The 26,491-nt window shown below is 43.0% G+C and overlaps 1 protein-coding gene across 4 annotated transcripts in view; it reads left to right on the top strand.

The window, feature by feature from the left end:
- The first annotated feature begins 1,030 nt into the window (after window positions 1-1,030).
- Window positions 1,031-26,491, top strand: part of MMP24 (matrix metallopeptidase 24) — a 46,856-nt gene continuing 21,395 nt past the window's right edge. The window contains exons 1-4 of one of the 4 annotated variants that reach the window (XM_075058614.1): window positions 1,031-1,180; window positions 3,297-3,445; window positions 9,067-9,183; window positions 11,226-11,530. In XM_075058614.1, the coding sequence (XP_074914715.1) occupies window positions 1,082-1,180; window positions 3,297-3,445; window positions 9,067-9,183; window positions 11,226-11,530 (670 nt within the window). In that variant the 5' untranslated portion in view covers window positions 1,031-1,081. Of the gene's footprint in view, window positions 1,181-3,296; window positions 3,457-3,792; window positions 3,892-3,914; window positions 6,415-9,066; window positions 9,184-11,225; window positions 11,531-26,491 lie in introns of those variants that run through there. The other 3 variants (XM_075058636.1, XM_075058629.1, XM_075058621.1) reach the window with 3 other exon arrangements.

Raw genomic sequence — 26,491 nt, 5'->3', positions numbered from 1 at the left:
AGCATATCACTGGTGCACCGACCCCTGTTGCACAGCTCAGATTTGCCAGCCAAACTGCCCTGTGCGCCAGGCCGGCTGTGGGTGCAGTGCTCCTGCATTCCCTTCCGAGCAGATATGAATTCAAACTTCTGGTGTCAGCATGGTTAAGCTAGTAACAGAGCAAGAGATTGGCCTGGTGGCAGAGTGTCTCCCCGCGCCCCAAATCCCTGATATAAAGAGTTTATTAAGCACATGTGAAAGTGCAGGCTGCTGACTGCTCTTTCAGACCCTCTGAACTAAACGAGGCTGGGCCAGGGGGTCTGCCCTCCACAACCTCCTCCTCCTTCAACCTGTCACTACGAGGCATCATTTCTGGAGTGAAACGGAGAGAAACGGAGTGTGACGAAGCCCTCAGGTCTCTCTGAGGTAGCACAGAAAGCAATGTCTCCACCTGGGTGCACATCTCAAAAGCACATCACCTCCTCTCAGACCGGGACGGCTTCAGGGCAGGACCACTGGCCAACAACCTGCTAGCCCCACTTTTCCTCTTCTCCTCGGGCTCGTTATGAGGTGCATACAGCTGGCCTGCACCTGGGGCTTCTCCACACGCGTCTGCTGAAGATCTTCAGGCTGCAGCCAAAGGCAACGCGAGACAGCCTGGGCAGGGAGCGGCACCTCTGAGAACAGGCAACAACCCTGTCGTGAGAGAAGAGGCCCGCAGAGAAAGCCCTCGGCCCTCCCGCATCTGCTCTGGCGCTGCGGCGGGGCCGGGGGCCGCTGCCAGCCCCTCCGCCTGCAGCCAGAGGCGGGTGCGTGGGAAAAAGCCCTGAGGGACGGCGACCCGCGGCTGCCGGTGCCCGGCTCCGAGCCCTTCCCGCGGAGGATGCGCGGCCAGGGCCCTCCCGCCGGACGGGCGCACCTCCCCAGGGCTGCACCGCCGTCCTCCGCAGGGCAGCTGCGGGGCAGCCCCGGCCCGGCCCGGCCCGGCCCGGCGGAGGAAGAGGCGGCGCGGCGGCGGCCGCCTTCTACTTCCGGCTTCCCCGCGCAGCCGCAGCCCGCGGCGCTGGGCCGGAGCGCTGGGCCGGAGCCCCGCCGCGCTGCCATGGCGCCGAGGCGGCGCCGGGGCCTGGCCGCGGCGGGCTCCCTGCTGCCGCTGCTCTGCGCCCTGCTCCGCGCCGCCGCCGACACCAGCACCGGCCGGGTAGGTCTGGCAGCGGCAGCGGGCGCGGGGGGCCGGGCCGGGCCGGGCCCGGCCGGGCGGGCCGCTGAGGGGAGCGGGGCCGGGCGGCTCTGGGTCGGCGAGGCCGGTGGTGCCGCAGCCGGGACCGGGGTGCCGGGGACCGGGGAAGCCCGGGGCCGGGTTGTGCGCTGTGTTGGCTCGGGGCGGGCTGGAAAGCTGGGCGGGCAGCGGCTGCCCGGCTCCTCCGCGCCCGGCTCCAGCCCCGTCGCCGCGCCTGGGCGCTGCTGCCCGCCAGAAGCCTTCCCGCCTCTCCTGTAGGCCCTCGTCGTGCCCCCTCTCCGAAACGGCCGGTCTCGGAGCTGCTGGGCTGGGCTCAGGTGTGCGGCCACAGTCGCTGGCAGCTCCTCTGCCTGTGCCTGGGCAGGTCAGGAACCGGCAGGCGAAGGCAGCCGCGTCCCTCCTGTGTGTGCTGGAGCATCAGCCTCCCGGGAGGAGCTTCCCTTAGTGCCTGTGGTGTGGTGTCCCTTTCCCTCATCCGCTGCCGCGTCCGAGTCTGGCCAGGAGGGAGAGGGGATACATGAGGGTAGTCCCACTCAGAGCTGGTTTGGCTAGTGTGCTCTGCCCTTGCTGCTCAAGGACACCCGATTTTGGTCAGACCAAAGGTCCGCATGTTCCAGCAGTTGTTGGAGGTCAACGCTAGATGCCAAGGCAGTGGTAGCAAATGTCAAGTCTCCAAGCACTTTTGCAGCTTGGCTTTGCCTTGAGCCATTGGTGATGTCCGTGTTGAATAGCACTGTATGCCCATTTACTTGGTGAATTTTAACATGCCTGGCCCAGATGCTGTCTTACACCTTCTTTCTCCTGCTTTGGAAGCAAGGCCTTTCTGTCGTCCCAATGGATTCTGGTATCTTCTCATTGCCACAAAGAAATGGGGATTGTTCTCCCTCTTGTGCTCCTCCTGACTTGAGCCCCTTTCCCACTGCTGTGTTATGCTAAGGGAAGACGTGCCTCTCCTCTTCCTTCTGCTCTGAGTGATCAGGCTGCCAATGTGAGAGCAGCACATGCAGATAATCAGTGCTTGTATGTTGAGGACTGTGTCCTGTGGGTCAGATGGATTGTCCTCGTGGCTGGAAAAAGCTTACGGGATATATGTTGATCTCATAGTAATCCTGATCTAAGTATTGAATCAGAGGGCTGGGGTATTGGCCAGAAGAAGGAAGCACTGGGGTGTGTGCAGGAAGTTACGGTGAAGAGTTTCTGAAAGCCAGCCTTCGTTCAGGTTCTATTGGCATTTGCACTTAGTGGTGAATTAATATTCCTTTTTCTTGTAGTATCAAAGTGAGGGAGGGAAGAGAGGGGAGGAAAAAAAATCCTGAATTAATGGGTGGTTTTGAAAATGTTGTCTTTAGCATTTGACAAGTTTGACATGTGGTTTTATCTAAGGCTGCATCTTGGGGTGGAGGTGGGGAAAAGGAACAAAGCTGCTTGAGGAGAGTTGGCTATTTTCCTGTTCTGACAATTTGCTAGATATCTGCTGTTAGTAGAGGAAAAGTCCATCTACCCAGAGTCCCTGCAAACTTTCTGAGTGTGGTTTTTTTGGGAGTGGTGTTTTTTGGTTTTGGCGTTGTTTTTTTTTTGAAAGAAATACTCTTGTGCTCAGTGCAAACGTAAAGATGAATCTGTGTTTGGGGAGATTGCCCAGGCGTGTTACGCTGTTTGCTTGGAGTGGTGGTCCAGAGGCAGCAGTAGGTGGTGGGCAGTGTGTTATCGGGAGCATGTTGCTGTGGGGACTGAGAAATCTCATGATGGCAAGGTGACAGGGTGCATAGGAGGTCTTTGGAACAAGGACAGAGCTTCTTGGGAATTTCTGGTGCTCCAAAGACTTAAGTCTTCTCCAATTAATCTGTAGGGATGACGGCCATTTTTGATTGGCAGGTCTGCATTGTCCTGTTAGGACAGGTGATATTAAGCTGGGTCTTCAGCCCTTCACAGGGATCAGATGGTATTGCCAAACCTAACCAAAAAAAGAGAGGCAGTTGAATTTTTGGGGGTAGTTTGTCACTTTTGAGGAAATGTTCTGATCTGTTAAGTTGAAAACTTACCGTGGCATCTTACCATCTGTTTCTTTCTTTTTCAGGGTTGGTTAAAAACTTACGGCTACTTACTTCCGTCTGACAGCCAAATGTCTGCCTTGCAGTCGGGAAAAGCTGTGCAGTCCGCAGTTGCCACTATGCAGCAGTTTTATGGGATCCCAGTAACAGGAGTTTTGGACCAGACAACTATTGAGTAAGATTAACGTAGGCTAATTTTGTCTTTCCCTTTCTTAATGCATTGTCATATTACCTAGGTAATTATTCCAGCTACAAGAAGCCCTCAAAAGGGATAGATTTGACTGACTCAGCCAGAGAAGTCTTGATTTATGAAAAGGTCTCCCTAATGAAAAAAAGTAGACAACTCCACCTTTTCTTTTTTCCAACAGTACTGTTTGCGAGTGTGAGGAGAAGCTCTTGTCATTCTTTGTATATAGATCCCCGTTGCTGGTGCGCAGGCAAAGTGTGAATCCCATGAGCTTCTGAAAATGGGGAACATCAAGGGTTTAATTTGTTTCCATTTCTGTTTGGATTTAGGTGAAAATCTGGCTCCAGAAATGGCTTCTAATGTATTTCTTCAATTAATTGGAGTTGTGGATCTCCATAGATGCTATTTGTGAAGCTCTATAGTTCCAAGTTGAAGTGAGTTGTTATAGTCTGATGATGATAGTCAAGACTACTTAGCTGTTGATAGTTGCCATTTGTTGGATGTTAGATGTTCTCTGTTGAGTGTTGACCATGTGTTATTTGTTGTTTGTGATTGGTGTCTTGACAGCACAGAAGCATTGGTCTAAATAACCTAGGCTGAAGGGACTTTGTTCTTTGAAGGCTGTTGCCTTTAGTCTGCTCTTCAGTCTGTACTGTGAAGTGTGGTGTGGAAGTGGTGTTTGTTGCTGCTACCATACTGGCTTCCTGTTGTCTGATTGCCTGGATGTTGTGCATTGGCTGAATCTGTCTGCTGTTGGTCTGGACTAGGAGAACATCTGTTGACTAAAGCAGAATGCTGATAAGGTCTTACTAACGCTTTCTGGGGGAAAGAAGCATCTTATGGTGAGCAAAAAAAGAAAGCACAAATAATAGAGCTTGCTTAAGCCCTGCCTGAGAGTTTTCCCTTGACCTTTCCTTATTGCATTAGTAGACCCTTTTAGAGTGTGCTCTGCTTAGTTCTTCATCTCTCCTGTTGTGGCACTCTGCTGGCAAAAGGGACACAGTAGCACAAAAGAAGGGGGCACAAAGTAACCAAATAGTGTGAAGAAGAAAGGGGTTTGGTTGTATGCCTTCCAGACTACAAGAAGAGGGAGAAACAGACCAGACTACAAGAAGAGGGAGAAACAGAAAAAATTAGTGAATTAGGCAGGAGGGGATCATCCTGGACTGGGAGTGCCTCTCCAGTGAGTGTAACACTCTCCCCTTTAGCTCACAGAAGCAGCCCCTTGTTCGCCATTGGGGGATAGAAAATCCTGTTTGTTTGTTTTTCAAATGAGTTGAAAATTAAATGCCTTTTAAAGGTGGAAATTTTCCATCCGAGATTTCTTTGCCATTAATAACACAGTTTGTAAGTGAATGCTGAAGAAAAGCCAGAGAGCAAAGTTGTGTATGTCCAGTTGGTATGTAGAAGCTTGCAGCTGGTATGCGTATGAGTTGGAAGGGAGTGGGGAAAGAAGGGGCTATGATATTGGGGTGCTAGTTTGGAAAGTTAGGGAGCTGCTTTGCTGCCCTGTGGGTGGCAGGGCAGGGGAGCAAACTGCATGTGGGAGTCCCTGCTTTAGTAAGTAACAGTATTTTTCTGGAGGAAAGGAAGGTGTTGCCCATGTTTTACTGAGTTTATGTATGGGCAGGGGTTGATTGGTGTATGAACACCCCAAGCCCGATGGGTGAAATACCTAGATGGTTCCCTCTTCTGAAACTTGAGTCTCCAAAGGCTTGAAACCTCAGCTGCAACCAAACGCGGGTGTGCTTTGCAGGCATGTTTGGTTTCTCTACCTCCATCTGTCCTGAATCAGTATCTCCATATGATGTATGGCAGGGTGGAGTAGGAGCACCCACCTAGAAATTACGTGAAAGGAAAAGGAGGTCCTAATTGCTGTTAGCAGTGAGCCTGTGTTTTGAGATGGAGGGGCATGTCTGGCTGGACCTTGTTGGGCTGTCACTTCCTCAGACCTGGTTGTGGAAGCTGAGCAAAAGGAGAAGAGCTGGCAAGGCAGGCTGGCTCTGAGAGCTCTGAATTTCTCAGGTGTTTGCTAAGCTGTTATTTCAGTCTGTGTTATGAATTTTGAGATTGCAGTTATGATTTTTTCTGTCACTTCTGTCAGCGTCATAAGCTCTGTCCCTTTAAAGTGACTTTAGAATCAGTCAGAGTGTGAAGTTATTATTTTCTATGGTTTCTTTGTTAGGCAACAAATTCTGCATATTATGGAAGTGTAAAGTTTTTCTTCTCCTTCCCCACAGGCCCCCAAATCCCGAGCTTGTTCTTTCCTCCAAGAGTGGCACCCAACTGTGTGAAAGCTACCATGCAGGCACTGCCAATGGGACTGTGAAATGGGAAGGAACACCACCATTGGTGTTGCTTACTGGTACTCGAAAGGAAGGTGGGGTGGAGGTCCGTTCAGCAGAGGGGCTGTCTTGAGGTAGCAGGTCAAGGATATGTAGTTTCCTATAAGGATTGCAGGGGAGAATACGTAAAATGGCCTTCTTGTACCCTGCAATTGACAGTGCCTCAGCAAACTTTGTGTCTGCAGCTAGTGGGTTGGATTGTAATTTTGCTCAGCAGCTAGGCAAGGATATTGACTTGGGAGCATGCCAGGAGAGGAGGCACGCTAGCGCCTAACAAAAGTGGTGACTGTTGTGTTTGTTGTAATCAATCGCATGGCCCTTGTGTAGGAAGTGTCTTGTGTGTCTTGTGCTTTGTCTTGAGCCTGTTGTGTAGGTCTCTCACCTTGGGATGCACGACACAGCTGTTTAAAGATACCACTTCCACCAGTCTCAATAGGTGATTGAGAGTGACAGCTTCCTCTACTTAAGAGAGCTCTGTGGAGGGCTTAGAGCCTGAACTGGGGAAAGCAGTCATCTGGACGAAAGCAGAATGTCACTGCTTTTGGAAATTACCTGTTTTCTGCATGCCAAGCAGCTGGAGGAATGCAATAGTCTATGCATAAACAGTGCCAAGTAAGAATTTTGATGATGCAGTGTTATTGGTGCCCCCATGTAAAAAAAAAAAAAAGTGGGGGAGGGAGAGGGGGGAAGCAACCATAAGTATCTGAATCCTGCTTCAAGTAATCATCTTTTGTTGTGGTTTCTGATGTGATGTGTTTTTATGAATCCCCTGGAAGGCAGAAAGGGTTATCCAAACTGCTCAGTAGAGAATGGCTGTCAAAAAGCTCAGCTAAAAATGATCAATGGCAGCAAGCTACAGCTTAGGGATTATTTTGCCATAGATCCACCCTGCTGAGAAAAAATGGCTGGACTTGTACCCTGGCCCATGTGATTAGACTAGGGCCCATATGTCTAGGAAGTAAGTTGAATCAGGGAACTGATCCAGATAAACATTCGCAGCTTGACATTAGCACAGGCTGTTGACAACTTGCATACTGCCTAGCTCTAACTCTAGGTTACTAGGTGTGTTTCAGAAAGTGTGTAGCTGAGCTCTGGAACAAACTGTGGTAGAATATGGGGGTTCAGACAGGCCTGAGTGTAATGGGGTTGAAAGAGGAGTTGGGCAGTCATGCATAGCTGAAGTGTATTGACAGCTCTGCAAATGCTGATACCTTGGGAGCTTTGGCTCAAGGAGCCCTTAAAGCCCAGGGTACCAGTATTGCAGCTTGCCTCTGGAACAGCACCATGTCCTGCCCTGTGTCCGTGTGTTGTAATGGATCTGGCACAGGAGCAGGGAATTTGACTATCTTTGAGGGAATTAGCTTTTGGTTGGGTCTCTGCACAGTTCTGATTGGTTTTGATAGCATAGGACTAATCTGTATGGGGGCTGATTTCGTGCAGCCTGCTCGGCATAGGGCAGGTGTTGGGAAGGGGCAGCCAGTGTTCATACATGAAACACGTTGAGGTGTGAGGGACATGGCAATGTATTGCTAGTGTGTCAGCATAGCTAGCACTGTCCTGGAAGGTCCTGGTGACTTTGTCCTACACATCCATGTTGGTTTCATAACACTCACCTGTTACCTTTTTGTCTTCTAGATGATACTAGTAAAGATAAAACAGAAAGTCATTTTCTGACTGTAATCAGGGCCTGATGATGGCGATGTTCAGAGTACTGGAGTTCTTATGAAGTTCAAGAGATGAAAACCTAATTCACACTATGGTTTGTGTAAGGTTATGCTAAAAACTCTGTACCATATCATATGACTGGAATTTAAAAAAAAAAAATACTCAGGAAATACCTAGGACAATACAAGCTACAGTAAGCCTAACATCTCTCTAGCAAAGTGGTAGAAGCAATGCAAAAGAGCACAAATAAAGGACACTTGGAAAAACACAGTGTATTGAGGTTGAATTAATATGGCATTTCTAAAAGCAAACCTTAGATGTACCGCTTTTCTTTGAAGGTGGCAGCAGTTGTGTGGGCAAGACAGATCTGATTTCCACAGGTTGCTTAGATTTCTGAAAGACATACCGTACTGATAAATGTAAGGTAATGTAAGTGGGGAAGATCTGTGCTAGCTTTCTATACACAGCTGGGGTTCTTGTCAGTACAGTACAATATGTATAACAACTCACATTTGCTCTGTTCTTGGTGGGGAGAAGATGACAGATGACTGCACTGGAATTTGTAAGCACCCATAGTTTTTACAGTGATGGGCAGATTTGTTCCTCCAAAAGCCACTTCTGATTTCTCTGGAGTGTGCCCACACCAGCAAGCAGGATAGAATTCTGAGGTACAGTCTATTTCTCCTTGTCATAGAATCATTTAGGTTGGAAGGGACCTCTTAAGATCATCTACTGCAACCCCCTGCTCAAACAGGGACAGCCAGAGCAGGTTGCCCAGGACCATGTCCAGTTAGGTTTTGAATACCTCCAAGGATGGAGACTCTACCACTTCTCTGGGCAACCTGTGCCAGTGTTTGACCACCCTCAAGCTGGTGCAAGAAATAAGCAAAAGGTCTGTTAAGGCTGGAGGTGAAGGAGGTAGGGGAGGAGACCTGACTTCTCTGATGCATGGATGCCCATGCAAGGAACAGCATCCTTTGCTCTTCCAGTTCACCTGGCCATAGAGGCAAGCATTTCCTACATCATGAGTGACATCAAAAGAGTCAAGGGTTATGGGGAGGACCTAACAGAATTTGGTGACTGTGACCCAGAGATTGGAGTGATCTGTACTGGTTCTTACAGGTGAAAGCCTTAGTTGTTATCTGAGAGGGTCGTGTTTGCACTTGTTCAGTCTTATCTAGTGAGTTATGAATTGGAGGGGTTTTTACTGGCACAGGAACACTTTAACAAATGGAGAGTGGATAGAGTAGGTGATAGGAGAGTTTGATCCCAGTACACACGAACATGCAATTTTGATCTGGGTCTTTTTTTGTGGCATTATCGTCATTAAGCTCTTGTCAAGCGGAAGGCTACCTGATCCGATATCTGTGTTTCTAAAAGGAAAAATAAAATCTTTTTGGTGTGCTGAGGTGTGTGGATTGTCAGCAGAATTGGAGTGTATGGCTCTGTGCAAAGAGGGTAAACCCAAGATAGGGAAGACTGAGCCCTTCTTGGTGTCTGCATTGGCTATCCCTCAGAGGTCTTCCAATCACCCCCTGAGTTCTTTTGAATCTCTTTTCCAAAGTCTGTTAGCTTGCTTTTCCTTTCCTGCCGTTCCAGGTGGATGAAGAAGCCTCGATGTGGAGTTCCAGATCATCCCCACCTACGCCATAGCCGGAGGAAAAAGCGGTATGCTCTAACTGGACAAAAGTGGAGGCAGAAGCATATAACCTACAGGTATAGCCCCCTCCCTGCCCCTTTTTGTTTGGGGAAAAAAGTGTTCTGTGCTTGTTTGGTATGCAAATTTTGTAACTACTTTTAAAAACTGGATTTTCCCTGTAATGCCTAGTTGAGGCTTTCATTCTCAGAACATGGTGGAGGGGAATACTTTCAGAGCACTGGAGTAACTGAAGAGTCTATTCTCAATTAGAAAATAACTGATCAGTAAAGACACCTAAATCCCAGCCATCAGTTGTGTAATTTTGGCAGGAAAATCCTAGTAAGCCCTTTTCTGTTCCCATAGAAATCTAAGGCTCTAGCCCTTAGATCATGTGTTGTCTTTAACAAACCATTAAAGCAGAAGGAACATCATTGTCTAAAGGTGTGATGCTTTCTCCCTCTACTGATTTGCAACATTTTAGTGAATATTTATTTTTGCAGAGGTTTTACTTTTGCTTATGTAGTAGAACTCTTGCTTTTGTCCAGACTTAGGCCTGCTGAGCCAATATGCTGAAGTGGGCTACAGGTGTCAAATGAGTGTTGCATAGTGACCGTTGTTTCCCAGAGTTGTTTTGTTTGAGTCATTCAGGCCCTTAATTTTTGAAAGGCAATTGCCAAATGATGCCAATGGAAGTTTCTGACAATAAGAATGTCACTTCAAAATAAAATTAAACCCCTCTCTAGTTGAAAGTTTAGCTTTTTCATTTTTTTGGAGGGGGAAAGGAGGTTGCAGAGGAGTAAAAATTAGGAATGTAGACATTGAGGAGTGAGCAAGGCTAAGACAGAAAGAAAGTCTGTGGAGAAGAGGTAGGAATATGAGTGACCAGTATGGGGAAGGTGCCAGAATGTGTAGGAGGAGATAGGATAGTGTGAAGGGAAAGAGAATCAGGGGCTGGAGCACTCTGTTGCTTCTGCCAAGAGCTCTGAGAAAGGAGGAGGAGGATTCTTCAAGTAATAGTGAGGGACTGCAGAGACTGGGAAGAGGGACTAGTTCTGGGGACTAGTTCAAAGCTTCCACCAATAATGATTCCTTTAACTCAAATTGTAAAGGGACACCTTCTGTATGTGAAGATCTGAGATTCAGATCCTGCTTTTAACCTTTTCTGGACCTTAGGGAAAACTGGTATATAATCATATAAATAAAACTTATTAAGCGTATGCATAACCACAGGAAGCAGGTTGACAGATGGCTTCGCTTCTGCCACTGTCAAGCTAGTATTTGTTTAACTTTCCAATTTCGGTATTTGTAGTGTACCATTCAAGTGATAGATATCTTGTTTTACCACTGAAGGTATTACAGTGCCTTTCATCTGTCAATCATTGCATTAAATTGAGCCAGTTTCATTAAAGAGTGAAAGTTTTTTCCATGACATAGATATTTCATATTCCCCAAGCCAAGTTTAATAGGTCTTGAGTCTATTATATGCACACACAAAAACCACACCATGAACAGCACTAAGCTTAAGTTTGCAATTATGGGAAATTTATGTGCAGTTAAACTCCCCCTCCACCATAAACTCTGTATCATCAGCTGTCATGGACTGGGTTGTACAAAACTGGCAGGTCCATCACTCCTTTGAGCTCTGAAGTATTTGAGTAGTCCTGAGAATGAAGCTGCTCATATAAGTAAAGTTGTACAGTTTACTGAAAGGTGTGTTTGTCAAAAAGAATTTTAGTAGTTGAGTTTTTTTGTACACTGGATTCTATTTTAGCATGATAATTTCAGACAAAATCTGAAGTGATTTGCATTTTTAAACTAAGTTACTTAGCTGTCTACCCCAGGATTTGAAAGGTTGTCAGGTTTTTAGGAAGCAATGCAAGGTCAACCAAAGTATTGGGAAGATTCTTATTAATAAATGTAGACTTCAGATCAGGGCTGTGGTTTTGTTGGTAAGTTTATTTGTAACAGCAAAACTTTGCATGCACAAGGTAGTGTCTGCAGAAAATAAAGACCTTTTGGAAATGGAAACTGTGTAGATGTGGCTATGTATCGGAATTATAATAAGAAGTCTCAAGTGTATTCTGCAAATTTAAACAACGCTTCTTTCTCATTCACACAGTGTACACAACTATACCCCCAAGGTTGGAGAGATCGATACAAGGAGAGCCATTCGTCAGGCATTTGATGTTTGGCAGAGAGTGACACCACTTACCTTTGAAGAGGTCCCTTACCATGAAATTAAAAATGACAGAAAGGAGGCAGATATTATGATATTTTTTGCTTCTGGTTTCCATGGAGACAGTTCTCCTTTTGATGGAGAAGGTGGATTCCTAGCTCACGCTTACTTTCCTGGACCAGGAATAGGAGGCGATACTCACTTCGATTCAGATGAGCCATGGACCCTGGGAAATTCTAATCATGATGGTAAGAGCATAGGTTGTTTTTCAAAACAAGGATAAGTTGAATGTAGACACATTGACAGGCTTTCAACTAGAAAGTATTTGGTTAGTGGAGCTTTCACCTCCTGTACAATAGTTCAAATGTTTTCTAAAGCATGTATCTTAAATGGGTAAATAATTTTATTAGTAAGTTTGTGACTCTGCATGCCCCTGTGCACATGTGTGAATGTTGAGGAGTGAACAGAAGTGTGTGTCTGCTGGCTTTTTACCTCTCAAGATTTGGACCATGGTTGCTACAGAAACCATGGGTTTGGAAGGGAAAAGGTGAACAAGAGTGTGTTGAAATTTAAACTCTGTATCTCATGGAATACTTAACAAGGGCAATTAGAGTTAGTTGTAATGATAATAGAAAGTTAAGAGTGTGAAGTCATTTGAATGTCAAGCCATTTTGATCTATATTTGTTTTCCCACAGTCTGAGTATGGTCATAATTCTTCCCATCAGAGGTTGGGACTGGCTGATTTGTTAAGGAAGGCTGATGATTAGGACAACTGTTTGTGATATTAAGCGATAAAGAAATTTTGCATCTTTCTAGCTTTATCTTACTCTCTAATGGTAATGAGCACTTTCTGATCTATTTTCAAACCTTTGATTGAGGATATAGTGATGACTTGTAAAAAGTTTAAGTTGGAAAGCCAGAATTTTATAGCGGCCTCATAAAGTATCACTCCAATTTCCACAGTCTTAGTGATTTGAGGACAGTGTGTCTAAACCTTTAGGGATTCAAAATCATGTTTTGAAACATTTTAGGAGGATTAGAAGTTTACTTGGAATGTAAATGTAACTTGATTTTTAAACTGTATAAAAAACATAGTGGCACTGTTGTGGCCATGACTAAGGACATATGCAGAGGTGATGTCTTTCATTAGACCAAACAGTATTGTTTGAAAAGGAGAAAAGCTTTCAGGCATGCAAGCCACCTTCAGACCTGACCTAAAAGTGACAGCTTCCTTTCAGAATGGAATGCAAATTGAGAAAATCCTCAGAGTTTTGAGTCTGTATCTCTTGGAACATCTTTGGAAGGAAATGGAGCTGGCAAGTGCAATGTGGGAATGCTAATTTGTAGGAAAGTAGAAACGATATACCTGTCTTCTCAGGGAAAGAGCAGTAATGTTTCCTGGCATGTTTAAATGACTAGATTAGATGTAGGCAGAGAAAGAAAGAGATTATAGCCTGTGGGATGTGGAGGGTGGAGAGTATGGGAGGTTATGGTGTGGCCGAGAAGCACAGTCTTGCTGTCTTGAAATGTTAGGAATTTTTATTCCTAGGTTTGTGGCTGGAGGGCAGTTTATAGGTTTCCCTTGAGGATCAGGATTGACAATCAGAGACTGAGTGATTACCTTGAGTGAGAGCTGCTTTTGCAGCAGTTAGGTGTGTTTGTGCTTTTTCACTGGTCTGTGTGAGTTCAGTCTGGTCTTAGTAGTAGCTATTTGATCTCAACTATGGGGTGTGAGGGTGGCTTATGTGCTGCTTCCCAGCTAAGCCCATGTATGAGACCTGGGAGTGCTGGTATCTGGAATAGAAGGTCCTTAGGGGAAGGTGGAAAGGAAGGTTTTGACAAGTTGTACTTGTTCTTTTCTTTTTTCTTTTTCCACACAAAGCTTCCTTCTGATGATAAGCTTAGCAACGTTGGGAGACAGCATAAAGACTGGCAGGGATGGCTCTGAGGAAAAATTTCTGCTGGGTATGATGTTCTAACATAGATTATCAATTTTTTGAGGTTTTTTTATGTGTAGTTTTTAGGATGGTGTTTGAGAGCAATGTATACAATGAGTAGAGGGTCTCTGTTTTTATAAAAGCTATTTCTTATGCAGTATCCATGTAGCTCTTTCAAAAACATGATATATTGCTCTGGTGTGTTGAGTGACTGTCATGAGTAGTGTCCTCAAAGTGCACATAATTGGTATTTGAGGGGCTAGTGTGCACGTGAAAATTGATAGAGGAGTTGAGATTACCATTCTGGAGTATAAATGTAATTTGTGTGTTTGTTTTCAGATAACCACGCCACCCAGTCTATGTGGCACGGTTATTTGAAAACTCTCTTAAAGTCACCAGTGAGGATGTTGAGAATGGTGGGGTCATATCTGTCCCTTCCACCTGGGGGAAGCACTGATGATAGAAAAGGAATTTCACGTGTTGAGGAGGACAGGGGTAAGCCTGTAGTCAGAACATTATAGATGTGAGTGTTAAATGTGAGGAATTTGGTTTTGCCTGTGTTCTTAGCCTTGGTATGCAAATGTGAAAATGTCCTGTCTCCTCACTGGATGATCCAGGCCTTTTTAGGAGAGTTTTTCCTTCTGTTTCACTATTTCTTGTCATTGGACATCTCACTAGGTCCAGATTCTCACCTCTGATATGTTTTACTTGAAATGCTGTTAGCAGGTCTTAAAGAGTTTCTTCTTGGTCAGAGGTTTCCTGCACTGTGATCAGTTTACTGCCTTTTTTTCATTGGAAATAAGGTGTTAGTGAGGACAATATTGTCTTTTTAACAGGAAGTATTTCTTCAAACATGGTCATGCTTGTCCTTATGATAAATATTTTGGGGCAATGGGGTTGTTCAGTCTGTAACTGAAGAAGTCTCTCAGTGAAAGAATAAAAATACCCAACCAGTAGATCAGTAGCAAAGCTCTCATTCAGATGCAAAAAAGGAACTGTTTTGGTCATTCAGCATCCATTCAATGATAATAGAAATTTTAAAATAACCATGAAGTAACAATAGTATCTTTATATCCATATGCAAAATATCACTATGTAAAACATTCCATTGCTGACAAGAATGTGTATTAGTTGAAGGGAAAATTTGAACAATCTGCCTCAAAGCTCACTTTGCCTTGCAACAATTGTAATGGTAATTCTTTGGTCAATAGAGCAGGATGCTGAAACTGGCACTGTAAGGTCTCAGAATATTTGACTGATCTATTTAGTCCATATACTTTTGTTACAAACCAGTATGATCTGAAGCTTTGCTTTTGTTGGTCTACATTTGTCTTACTGTGTTGTGGCACCTGAAGAGTTTCAGTAAGTCCATGTTTGGATGCAGCTGTCACCCCACAGAACAACTGTTTTGGAGTCTTCACTGGCAGTACAAATTATATGGATAAAAGTGAGACATTTCACATGAAGTCTCATCCAGTCAAAAAAAATGAAGAATGATTTGAACAGAACTTTCTATGAAAACAGCCATCTCTGATTTGTACATAGAGAACATGATATATCCTGTTAATGAGAGCTTCTATTTTGTAAAGATACCTTGTGGTAATCCACTAGGGTTCATTAGTAATTTTATCACACCAGCTAGCAGATAGTTAGTTGAGATTTATATACTCGTTATCATTTTGCATGATCATTATTATACTGATTTTGCCCCTTGTGAGCAGCATGACCATTACCATGTAGCTTAAAATTATTGGTATAATGATAATAGCTGTGATGCTGTTGGTTATGTTTCTCAGACCGTGATAACTGGGGCACGTGCACCAATGCTTCTGTTATCTTCTGCTGTGAAGAGTGATCCTGCATAGGCTTTCAAAGTGAATGCAAAGTTTTCTTCCCCCTGGATATTAGTTACAGTTCCACTCATGCATACAATTCCTTTAGCTGACTAATACTGTATTTTCAATTAATCATTGCTGATCTATCATCTTAATTGTACTGCCTTCTCTGACATTCCCATAAGCAAGCTGTGGGAGATTAATTTTGATAATATTGTGATAAGGATGTGCAAAATCAGGTAGGAAGTTGAACTCCTGGAGCAGTCCTTATTAACTGGGATCATGGGATACAGAATTCATTTGTTAAGTTTTCAGATGAGAATGTCAGTGGGAGCAGCTAAAAGCATGAAGCAGAATATTGGAATTTGGAAGGATCAAGGCAAATTGGAGAGGTGATATGGCAAACAGGATGCAACTGAAAAAGAGGATGAGTGTGGTTTTACATTTAGAGATAAATTATCTATACAACCACACAATGAGGAGCAACTGGTGTGGTCACAGTTGCGGGGACTTACTCATGTTTTTCCTGGAAGGTGCTCCTCAATAGAAATGAAAGCAGCTTGGCCTTTAGCTCATCCCAGACTTATAGCAGCAAGGGCTCCGGCTTATTAGACTTTGATGTATGGGCACTTGAAGGCAATTGAAGCTGGTTTTTGAGTCATTGTCTTTTAGCAGTACGTTGTATGTAGCTGCTCGCAGGCCAAGTGGCCTCTCTTGGCTGCTTAGATGCAGCATTTGGTCACCAAGTTACACGTCAATGCAGGCAGTCTCAGTATCCCAATTGCTTGCACTACTAGAAGGGACACCAAAGGTGACTTTGCTCTACTTTCTCCAAGTCTTGGGCTTTTTTTACTTGAAATGTGCTGTAGAAACAGCCAAGCAAGCTTTAAACTGCCCATCTCAAGACTCACAGCTGCTGACATACGTTGCTCACTGTAGGCAGCAAAGCCTGTGCCTGAAAGAGGGTAAGCAGACTTGGCCATGCTGGAATCTCTCTCCCTTGACTGCCTCAGTATCTTACCGAACTTGGCTCAAGCATAGAGGTGCTGCATGAAATCCATTATTAACTGGCCAAATCAAGTATTTCCTAGCCTTTATATGAAAATAATTATGTATATATGTGTCTCCAACAACAGGTTGAAAAGGAATCCTCAGTGGCTGAAAGTAAGTTCTGTCAGTTTAAATATCCACATTATACGTGACTGCTCTTATACCCCTCTGACAACTCAAACATTTGTTTAATCCAGGTTAATTACAGGAAGTAAATATTAATCTCCAGTTTAACATTGCAGATATTTTCAATAGTAATCCCAGGCAAGTCTTCTTCATGGTCTTTAAAAAAAAACCAAACCAAACTACCACTGCTGTTACACATGTTGTTAACACCATACCACTAAATATGTGGTGCCTGCCAACCCACTGCAGATATTAGCTTTGTAGCTATATAGATATAGCTATTTGTGATATTCCTCTGTTGGTAGTGACAACTGTCACCATCACTGCAAATAGCAGTGCCTGTGTCTTACTAGTGCTGGTACTAACTGCATCCACCTCCACAGTAACTACCCATGGCTGTAGCAAGCACTGCTGTTGCTGCAGGGTGGGTAACTAGAACGGCCACTGCTGGGGCTATCCCATCTGCAACAGTGATACCTGCTGTCAGTCTTCCTGTGCAATCCAGATTTCATTCCAAAGTTTATGTGTACCAGACACCATGCTGGTCAGGAAATGCACTGAAGCAGTAGCTGAAGGCTTAAAGTGGAGCAGGATTGATTTAGGGAAGACACTTAGAGAACCTTTTTAATGCTAAAGCAAGGTAAGTACTGAGGTATCCATGCCTGCCAGGGACCACCAGATTTTTTTTCTTTCAGTATGCCCAGAGTTAAGCTCTAAGACCGTCCTTATTGTTTGCTCGTTGTGTGGCATTTTAAGTGGGAGTGTGCCCAAGGTCAGCCACTTCAGCTTCTTCAGGAAACAACCCCAGCTGACAAGTTATTCCTGTAGTGACGGTAGTGTAACTCAACTTCAAGTCAAGTTTCATCATTTTGCAGTTCACAGGATCCATCTTTCAGTATCCTCTCTTCCAGGTACTCTCCCACACTGTACAGCTTCACACTTGTATCAAGTTCTCTTTGTAAATGTAGGATTACCACTGTGACTGCTCTTTAGATATTGGCAAGAAATGCTGAGCTTTGCTAACAGGAAGTAAACAAATATTGTAATCATTACAACAGACATGTCCCCATAGATCTGGTGGGTTACTCCAGAGGCTTCTTTGGAAAGCTTCTTGTTCAGGGCTTCTGAAGAAAGCCAACCAAGAAGAATGACAGTGTTTACAAGACACTGCCAGAACTGGTACAGGAGATGAGACCTCATGGGTTGCTTTCAGTGCCAAATCAGTGCAAGACCTTCTGCAGAAGTTCTGGAGGAAAAGGGCCTGAACCACCTTCTGGAAAGGCTTCTGTTAGCCACAGAGGAGAGGAACTGGACAGATTTTTCTCTGTGATTCCACCACAAGGACTAGCATTGTTTCAGTGGGCATCTACCTGGACAATAGAACAAGCACTCCTGAAGCTACCATCTGGACATTGCATATGTTCCAGAACCTGAGCTGGTTTTTCAGGACAGCTGAATACTAAGTTGACTAATGTGAATGTTTAGCAAGGTCCTCAAGGAGAAAGTTTTGATTAGAGTGGTGAATTTTGGAGAGTCTTACTGATAGCCAGTGAGCATGGCAGCCTGTTGTACCTGTTGGTGGGGGGCATGCATAGCTTTGAACTGACACTTAATCTGCCGGTCAGCATGTTCAAAGTGGTGTCTTCACTGGAGATTTACTGTTTTCTATCCTGGCAGTATTAATATCACAAACCTTCTTGATTCTTTTGACATTTGTATCCCTGTTCCTAAAAATGGGATCCTCTCTCTCACCTCTACATTTATAGTAGAATTCAGTTGCACAAACATAGGCGTTTAGCCAAGCTTTGAGAGAGCCACTCTTCTGTCACAGCTTGGGTTGTTCTTGTTAAGATATTAGGTGCGCCAAATTAATTTGAACTTTAACCTGAATGTCCTGGTACTCTTTTTCTTTCTGTTATGAGTACAGAATTCTTAAAATTGCACAGGCACCTACAAATTTTCTGCCACAGCAGTGCCTCTGCTTGAGTCTGTCCCATTTAGATCACTGACGCTTGCATTTATCCATTTAGTCCATCATGGGTGTCTTACAGAGGATGTCCCATGCTTCTGATGCTTGTTGCCTTTACTGTCACATCTGAGTACTTGAATCTGCTCACTTGTCTTCAATACTCTAGAAGCCATTAGAGATAAAATATGGAAGTTTTTTTCTCTAAAAATGCAGTTACTGAGCAATGTTGTCATAATGTATGTATCTAGCTAGAAAAGGTTGTTCTTCTACAGGCTGTCTCAAGGAATAGGTGTATGGCTTTCCCTGTTCAGATTCCTGGATCTTGAAGGGATGAGTGTCTTTCAAAGCCCTAAATAATTTGACCTTGAATGAGAAACAGAATTCAAGTACCATGATTTTCATTCTCAGCTTCTGGAACTTAGTTTGCAGATTAGTGCTCTAGGTTTCCAGTTAGATGGTTTAGGTCTCCACTCAGTTTAACCCCTACACAAGGGATTATGCACATGCTTCCTCCCATCACTGTCATGTTTTTCCCAGCACCTCTTTCTCTTTTCTTCCCCTTTGAACCAGGGGAATGTTGAAGTGGCTACAGTGTGAACCAGATAAGGGAACACATGTAGCCAAATGTCATTTGTCTTTCTATTCCTTTCTCCTGATCTGGTTTACCTTAGAGCTGCCCCAGCTTTTGGGCCCAAATGAAAAAAGTAGGTAGAAACGGGCGTCTGGGGCAGGTAAATGGGCTTCTGGCCTTTCAGCTGCAAGATGCATGTCTTGGGTCATAAAACTACAGCAGAACTATTGCATGTCTACATTCTGGGCAGAGTTTCATTTCTTCAAACCTGTCTGTTGGTCTCTGCCTGCTGTTCTCTTTGCATTTTTTTCTTCCTGCTCTTTGTCACTATTTTCATCCAGAAAGCTTTTCTTGTTCCTTAGCTGGATCTTTTTGCAAAGCCAGCTTCACTTTTGTTGGTAGTGCATGGTTGAAACCAGTGATGTTTTGAGTTTAACAAGAATGGAGTGTGGTGTTTGGGGCCCCCAGTACACAAAAGGTGTCAGCAAACTGGGAAGATTCCAGTGCAGGAGCACTGAGGTGATAAGGGACTGGAGCAAAAAGAAACCAGGGGAACTGGGCTTGTTCAGCCTAGTGAGGAGGAGGAGGTGGAGGATGGAGTGGGGAGGAAGCATCTAATAGCAGTCTTCCACCTGAGGAGATATTATAGAGAGGACAGAGCTACATTCTTCTTGGAGGTGAACAGAGAAAGGAACAAAAGGCAATGGGCACAAGCTGCAACAAGGAACACCCCATCTGGGCATAAGGAAAAAAATTCTTCACTAACAGAGTGGTACAACTCTGAGGCTGCACCTGGAGAGGTTGTGGAGACTCCATCCTTTGAGACTTTCAAAACTTGGCTGGATGATGCCCTGAGCAACCTGATGTAGTTTTGAGATTAGCCCTGCTTGAAGCAGAAAGTTAAACTTGATGACCTCCAGACATGCCTTTCAATGTAAATTTTTCCATAATTCTTTAGCATTGCTAAACAGACAGAATTTTAGTTGCTAGGACTTAAGAGCAAATTGCAGTTACTTCTCACAGCAACTCTGAGCTGTAACAAGGTATTCAGCTCATAAAATTCTCTTTTCTATAACCAAATTCCCTTCTAAAACCAGGAATCTTTTAATATTGAGATTCCTCATGAGGGAGGATGGGTGATGCTCTTAGGTGCATAAAAAGGTAGCTGGCAATATTTTTTGTGAGATGTTTGATGATTTTGAAGTACCACCTCTTATTGTTACTTTTTTTTTAAGTGCAAGAATGTACAAGGTTCCTGTAAGAATTCACTAGATTAATCATATAAACATTGGATGTATGTTAGTATACATTATATAACAGATCCCCTAGCATTAAGCAGTATGTGTAAGTAGGTTTGGCATTTTTTTTACCTGGTTGGGTAGTTCTTTATTGTCAAAGATTTCCAAGTGTTTCCAATCACTTTGGAAACATTGCCAACTAAACACTCTTTATCCTGTTTGATTTGTTTGATTACAGTTGTGTTATTTTAGGTGGAGGGAGGGGACTAAGAGTAATGAAGAGTATCTAGTTGTTGCCCTTTTTTTTTTTTTTTTTTTTTTTTTATATATTTGTACTGGTATCCACTTTTCTAGGTGGACTGGCTACTATCTACTTGCAACCCACTTACCTGACTTGTGCAGGTGCAGTGCATGCTTGCTGAAAAAGAAAATGCAGCTTCCCTTAACACCTGTACCTTCACCCAGCATATTGCCAGAACTTGGTAGTCTTTTCTCCTTTATTAATTCCTGTTTCCTCTGTGTTTTGCCTTGCTTTCTGTCTAATTTCTTTCTTATTTTACCACTTTTTTCATGTTCATTTTCTATGGAAATGCTGAGGCCAGCAGAAGCAATCTACAAAGTATCAATATAATGAGCAACTTGACAGAGGGTGCGTGTGCTCACAACACAGTTCACATGTAATCTTTGTGCTATCTGGCTGTTAAATACTTTTTTAATTTTCTTTCTCTGATTTCTTAGGTACAGAACATCTCCACATCTAAAGAGTTTTGTTCTAACAAATGGCATTTTGAGTCCATCATTATTTTTCAGGCTTCTGACGCTCTGTTGTTGAAAATGAGCATCAGTATTTTTCAGAGTGAAAATCAGAGCTGCTTTGAAGTTAATCATGTGTCCTTTAACACAGGAGACCTGCTATCTGAAAGACTTTCATATAGATGTTGGAAGTCAAGTGGGGCATAAATTGTATTAAAATTTCAATTTATTCTATCAGGCCTTTTTATGATACTTTACTCCACCAGATCATGCTGTTGGTCAGTACTTCTGTTCACTGAAGAAGACCAGTTCAGTGTTTAGTCTCTAGAACATACCTACTTAACATTGGTTTCATCCTGTAACTGCTTAGAGAGACTTGTTCCTGTAAGCCAGTTCTCTAAAATCATATGCTAATGTTGAACAAAATTTGAGCAAGTATATAGACACATGGTCTCAAGACAGCCAGCCACAGTAAAAAGAAATCAAATCAGGCAGCTTAAATTAGCAACAGTTTGAGACTGCGTTCCTGTCATGTCAATCCGAACATAGAAAGCCATAAATAGAGAACTTGCAAATTAAAATTTTTTACAAAGTAAAATGAAGAGAGAAAGTCCACCAGCAGACATGGATGACTTCTGTCTTCAGGTTCTTCTTCTTCACTACTGGACAGCATCTCTGTAAGTAGTGCTTTCTTTTGTTGTATATGCTGTCATTATATAAACATAGAAGTGACCTTACAGTAGTGCTGTGCTAGTGCAGTCTGGATTTTAAAGCTTTGTAGTATTGACAGTGCTAGTTATTGATTACAGCTGAAATTCATTAATAAGGATCACTTGCAAATCCTACTTTCAAAACAATGTACTTGTAAATACACGTGAAGTTCACAGTGTTCTATAAAGAAAATTATCATCCATTTTTTTTGTCAGTAATTGTTTAATACAGAGTATGAATACAGTTATGTAGGTGCTTGGAATCTTATTGATTTCTGTATAATCAAAGTTAAATATTTTACTTCTTTCCACAGAGAATGACATACTCTGAGATTCGTAGGAAGGAGCCAGTAAGGATCACAATTATGTGTCATTAATTTAAAAAGGAAGGAAGAAAAAACTGTAAAAAAGGCAGGTCATGAGTATCAAGGTGAGCCAAAAAGTCTCTTTTTGCCATCTTCCTTTGTAAAGCAGAAACAGATGATGTGAAGTGAGCCAAAATGCAGCAACATCTCTAATAAACTTGCTGCATTCCACTTGCTGAAGGGGAGAGGAGTAAAATAACAGGAAGAGAAAAAATGAAAAATAGATGAATTCTTGGAAAGAGCTTGCTGGTCATTGCGATCAGAGGTGGATTGCAGCATCAGCAGTGACACAACACCCAATACTCCGGATTTTGACATCACAACCAAGCAGCAAACTTGGGAGTTGTTTAAACTACTTTTTTTTTTTCCCCTCCTCTTTCTGAAGGAAGATTTGAAGACAATTTATCTAGTATTGCCTTCTCTACCCAAATCCACGAAGAATACCACTTTGAGGGGGGGAATGTCTCTTACATCCCGGTTCTCTTACTTCTCAGTCCTCCTCAGTCTTTACAGCCCCATCAGAAACCTTCTGTGTCAGGGGAGGACAAAGACAGTAAGTCTCCTGTCCTAGGTAGAAAACACCCTCTTTGTGGCAAAGAGCTACTCTCATAGCTTCCAGAACAGCACTTTCTCTTTTGTCAGCACCAGGAGTTGAATATAATTTCAAGCTGACTGGTAAAAAAGAATCCCAAATAGCGCAAACTGGTTTGTATCCACACTGCCTATACCAGGACATGTTTACCTGTTTTGAATATACTGGGCCAGCTTTCTAACTGTTTTAAAATCCTCGGGTTTTTTGTTTGTTCTTTTGTTTGTTTGTAGTTACGTTCCGGTTGTTCCACAGCTGGGTCAAGTACAAAACTCTGTCTATAGACCATGCTGTATTTAAATACTTTTAAAAAAATAAAACCACCAGCGTAGCTTCTTTTCAAGACTGATGGAATGAAAGTTATATCTACATTTTCCATGTTTTTATGAGTATTTTTCTTTTCTTTACCATCTGTTCTACCAAATTAGGGAATGATATGCTAATATAGGCACATATGAGTTTTCATTTTGGGATTGGCAATTCTTTTGTATTGAATTACTTATTGAATTACAACCTACACTTGTGAAAGACATGGGAAATTTTTTCACCAGAACACTTTTATTCCATTGAATGTCAGGCTGCTGAGCCAGCTGAAGCAGTCACAACTTCCCCCTCTCTCTGGTTGCCCACTGTTGCGTCCACATCACTCACTCAGTTTTGGTCTCTCAATTCCAGAAAAATATTTTATTTTTCCTGTGAATTTCTACAGGAGATTGTCCTCATAGTGCCATCTGTGCTATGTCAGATAAAGCACAGCTTGCAACATTAATCAGGTCTGTAACACAAGTGACAGACGTAGTTTGCACAACTGCCTTTCAGGGACAATAAGGCAAACTACCTATCTTTCATGATGATTGGTAACATAATGCGGTTCTTTGTCCTTCTGCAGTCACTTGATCTCATGGTGATCAGTTTGTTAATACGGCTGTGGTACGATTTCTGTTAAGACTGCATATCACTCATTCTTCTTTCTCCAGTGAAGCTGTTTAAAGACACTCTTGAGAGTTTTCATGAAGTCCTTAACATGCATCATATTCATTGCTACATTTACAACAATAGTAGTTTATGAAGAAAATGAAACCTATATTTCTTTTTAACATGTATTTTCTTCCTTTCTAGATAGAAAAGCTGCTTTCCACATCTCATTTGGTGCAAATAAATGGAAGAGCAGTATCGCCACTTCTTTGGGGTTTTCAGAAGATTGCAAAGCTTTTCTTGAGCAGAGCATGTTGTGGAGGTGAATGGAGGAGTACAGACAAATCACATGTTCTTCTGTTTGATGGTTCAGACCTACCAGGTCTGAAGATGCAAGAACCAAGGCATAGCTTAGAGTAGCCCTAAAGCTTCTTTAAGTTGTGCTTGGAAAACAATTGTCTCTACATGGCTATTGGAGTGGAATGGATAATTTTAGTGTATTTAAAGTATGTTTAGTTCACAGTCTTTTCTGTAATTAGCCTAGGCATGCTATTGTCACAACAAATTATCTGACTTCTTCAGTATCATTCTTACTTTAATAAAATTTCAAAATGTAACCTTCATATGTCTTTTTAATGATGTCTGAGTAAACTGCAGTACGTAGATGTATTAGCATGGTACAGTTCATAAAGTATAAAACTAATATGACAAAGATCAGAGATTCACAGTTGCTTTTCTATTACTAATCAGATATGCAATATTATTTGTACTTCTGTTGTCTTAGAAGCTCTGCCCTGGATTTACACTCCACGGGGCTAGCCACTTGTCAGAGTCTACCTACACTCATTACAGCTATATATACAGCTGTCATGATCAGGGATGAATACTGATAGTAATATCACAACATTGCCATAATAGTATCCCTGTGACCTATTACTGTAATCTGATGGGCATTTAAATGAGTGTTTTTGTTGACCTACAGCAATTGGATACCCTATTATGCAATGAGTTACTTAGCCAATTAAAGAAAAGGGTTTGATATGGATTTTCATCATTAAAGTGACACTGTACAAGAAGGCATGTGCTAGCAATTTCACAAACAAAAACCTTTCTCAAGATGTCTGTTACCTGATTTAACAGCCATTTTTCCAGCTGAAGTTGAAAATCGAAGTATGAGTGATGGAGTATATGACTAGAAGGAAGATCATAGATAAATCAGTTTATCTGTGACTACAGTGTTCTCTGTGTTGTTGCAATAAAACCTTGTGTTTCTTATCTCTGCAGGAAAGGTAGTATATTTTAAACAGTTTGAGAGTGCTTAACCAAAGACCTGGTTTTGATGTGTTATTATGTTGCAATTTATCTTAAGTTAGCTCAATTAGGAGTATAGCAGCTAACAGGAGGTTTATTCTGAACACAAATTTAGATTACTTTTAATTAAGAAAATTCAACTAAAAGGTATGTTTCAAGTTGTGTGTATTCTTTCTGGTGGTGTGCGTGGGGAGTATAGAGCTATTAAACTGAATGTAAGATGAGCAGTGTATTCACCTGGTTTGACATGATGGTGGGCGATGCTTTTATGTTGTTATAGGTGTGCCCTCAATTATAACTTTCTCTGGTGATAACATTGTTTTGGTAAGGAAAATACATCAGCAACTTTAAAGCTAAATTAACTGTGTTTTTTTATGTTTTAGAATAGCAGGTCAAACTATTTCACTCAATGAACCAACTTGCAAAACTACCCCTGGTTTTTACAGGGTCATCCTTTCTCTGGTGCTTATTGGTGGACTTTTGGATGCCTCCTGAGAAACGGGGAGGAGAAAGCTCAGGCAGGTCTCTGACCAGATCTCTTTATTTTGTACAGATGGTGCAAATGAGCAAAAATTGTTGGATTTCTCTTGGGACCTTTCCCTGCAAATACAAAGCAAGGGTAGTCAGTCCCTTCTTCACCCTACTGTCTTACCCAGGTGGCTGGTATACACTGAATACAAGTTTTACTTGTTACTTGGTACTGGTCTTGGGGGAGGGGGGTGAAGAGGAAATTAAAGGAGCTTTATCTGATTGCCTGACCTTGTTTCTGTATGAGTAGCAAAGTATCAAGCTAGGCTATTAGTTCTCCCTTCTGAATCTTGCTCCAAGAGGATGGGTATTAAGAGTGCTGTTCAGCCAAGAACTGTGGAGAACATGAAGGTCAGAGATCTTGCTGCATGTTCAAGAACTAACAGAAACAATTTGAGAGGTACAGGCTTCTTTCAAGACTCCTGCAGATCAGCTGAGTGGACAGTTTCCAAATGGCAGCCAAACAGCACTGGGTGACAGTACACAAAGAGCCATAACAGCTCCAAGCTAAGGGCAGTGGGAGGAGATAAGTACACTGTCAGGCAGTGGTTTCATACCTTGATGTTTTCTTTTCAGAGCAAATCCTAGCCCACCCTTTGAAAAGAAAACTAACTCTGTTCTTTCATGCTATGAAACTCCCATTTACAAAAAAAAAAGAAAAAAGGATCTTCTTGCTTAACAATGTTATTGATGTAAACTGACCCCTCAAGAGAAATAGGATGATGAATCCAGAGCTGGGTTTTTGAGCACTCTGTGCTTACAAAATGGTCTTAGACTTTTTTCTCCTGTCTCCTCTTCCCAGGAAATGCATGCTGTCCACTTGCTCTCTGAGAATGACTTAGCTGCTTTCAGACTCGGGACCCTCATAGAATAGAGCAGGGTGGAGAAGGCAGCTGACATGGGCATGCTGGAAGGAAGAGAACTATGGATGTGTCTGGGAGGAGGCTAGAACAATAAGGTGAGGGGATGAAACAGTGGTGAGAAATCTTTGGCCAGAGCAGGGAGCAGGAGGGGGAGCTATTTCAGCTAGTGCCATTCTACTGCTTTTCAGCAAAGGCTTTGAGGTGAGAAGCAACTGCAGCATTGAGAAACAGAGTATTTGTTGAGAACCAAGAGGAGCTTCTTGTCCTACTTTCTGTGGAAGTCGCTTCATTTCCTAGAAATTCTCTTTACCTCCCCTTCATCTGCTCCAGCCATCACCTCCCAGCAAATTGCTTCAAACTCCAGTTTGAGTGGCCTCCTAGCGATGTATCCTCCCTTAGGAGGATAGCTTTTCCACTCCAGTGTTGACCTGTCATCTGTGGCTGTGCT

The sequence above is a fragment of the Buteo buteo genome, chromosome 2 (genome assembly GCF_964188355.1).
Source record: "Buteo buteo chromosome 2, bButBut1.hap1.1, whole genome shotgun sequence".
NCBI classification, from domain to species: Eukaryota; Metazoa; Chordata; class Aves; order Accipitriformes; family Accipitridae; genus Buteo; species Buteo buteo.
The sequence above is the reverse complement of the archived record's forward strand: the minus strand, read 5'-3'. Positions and strand labels throughout refer to the sequence as shown.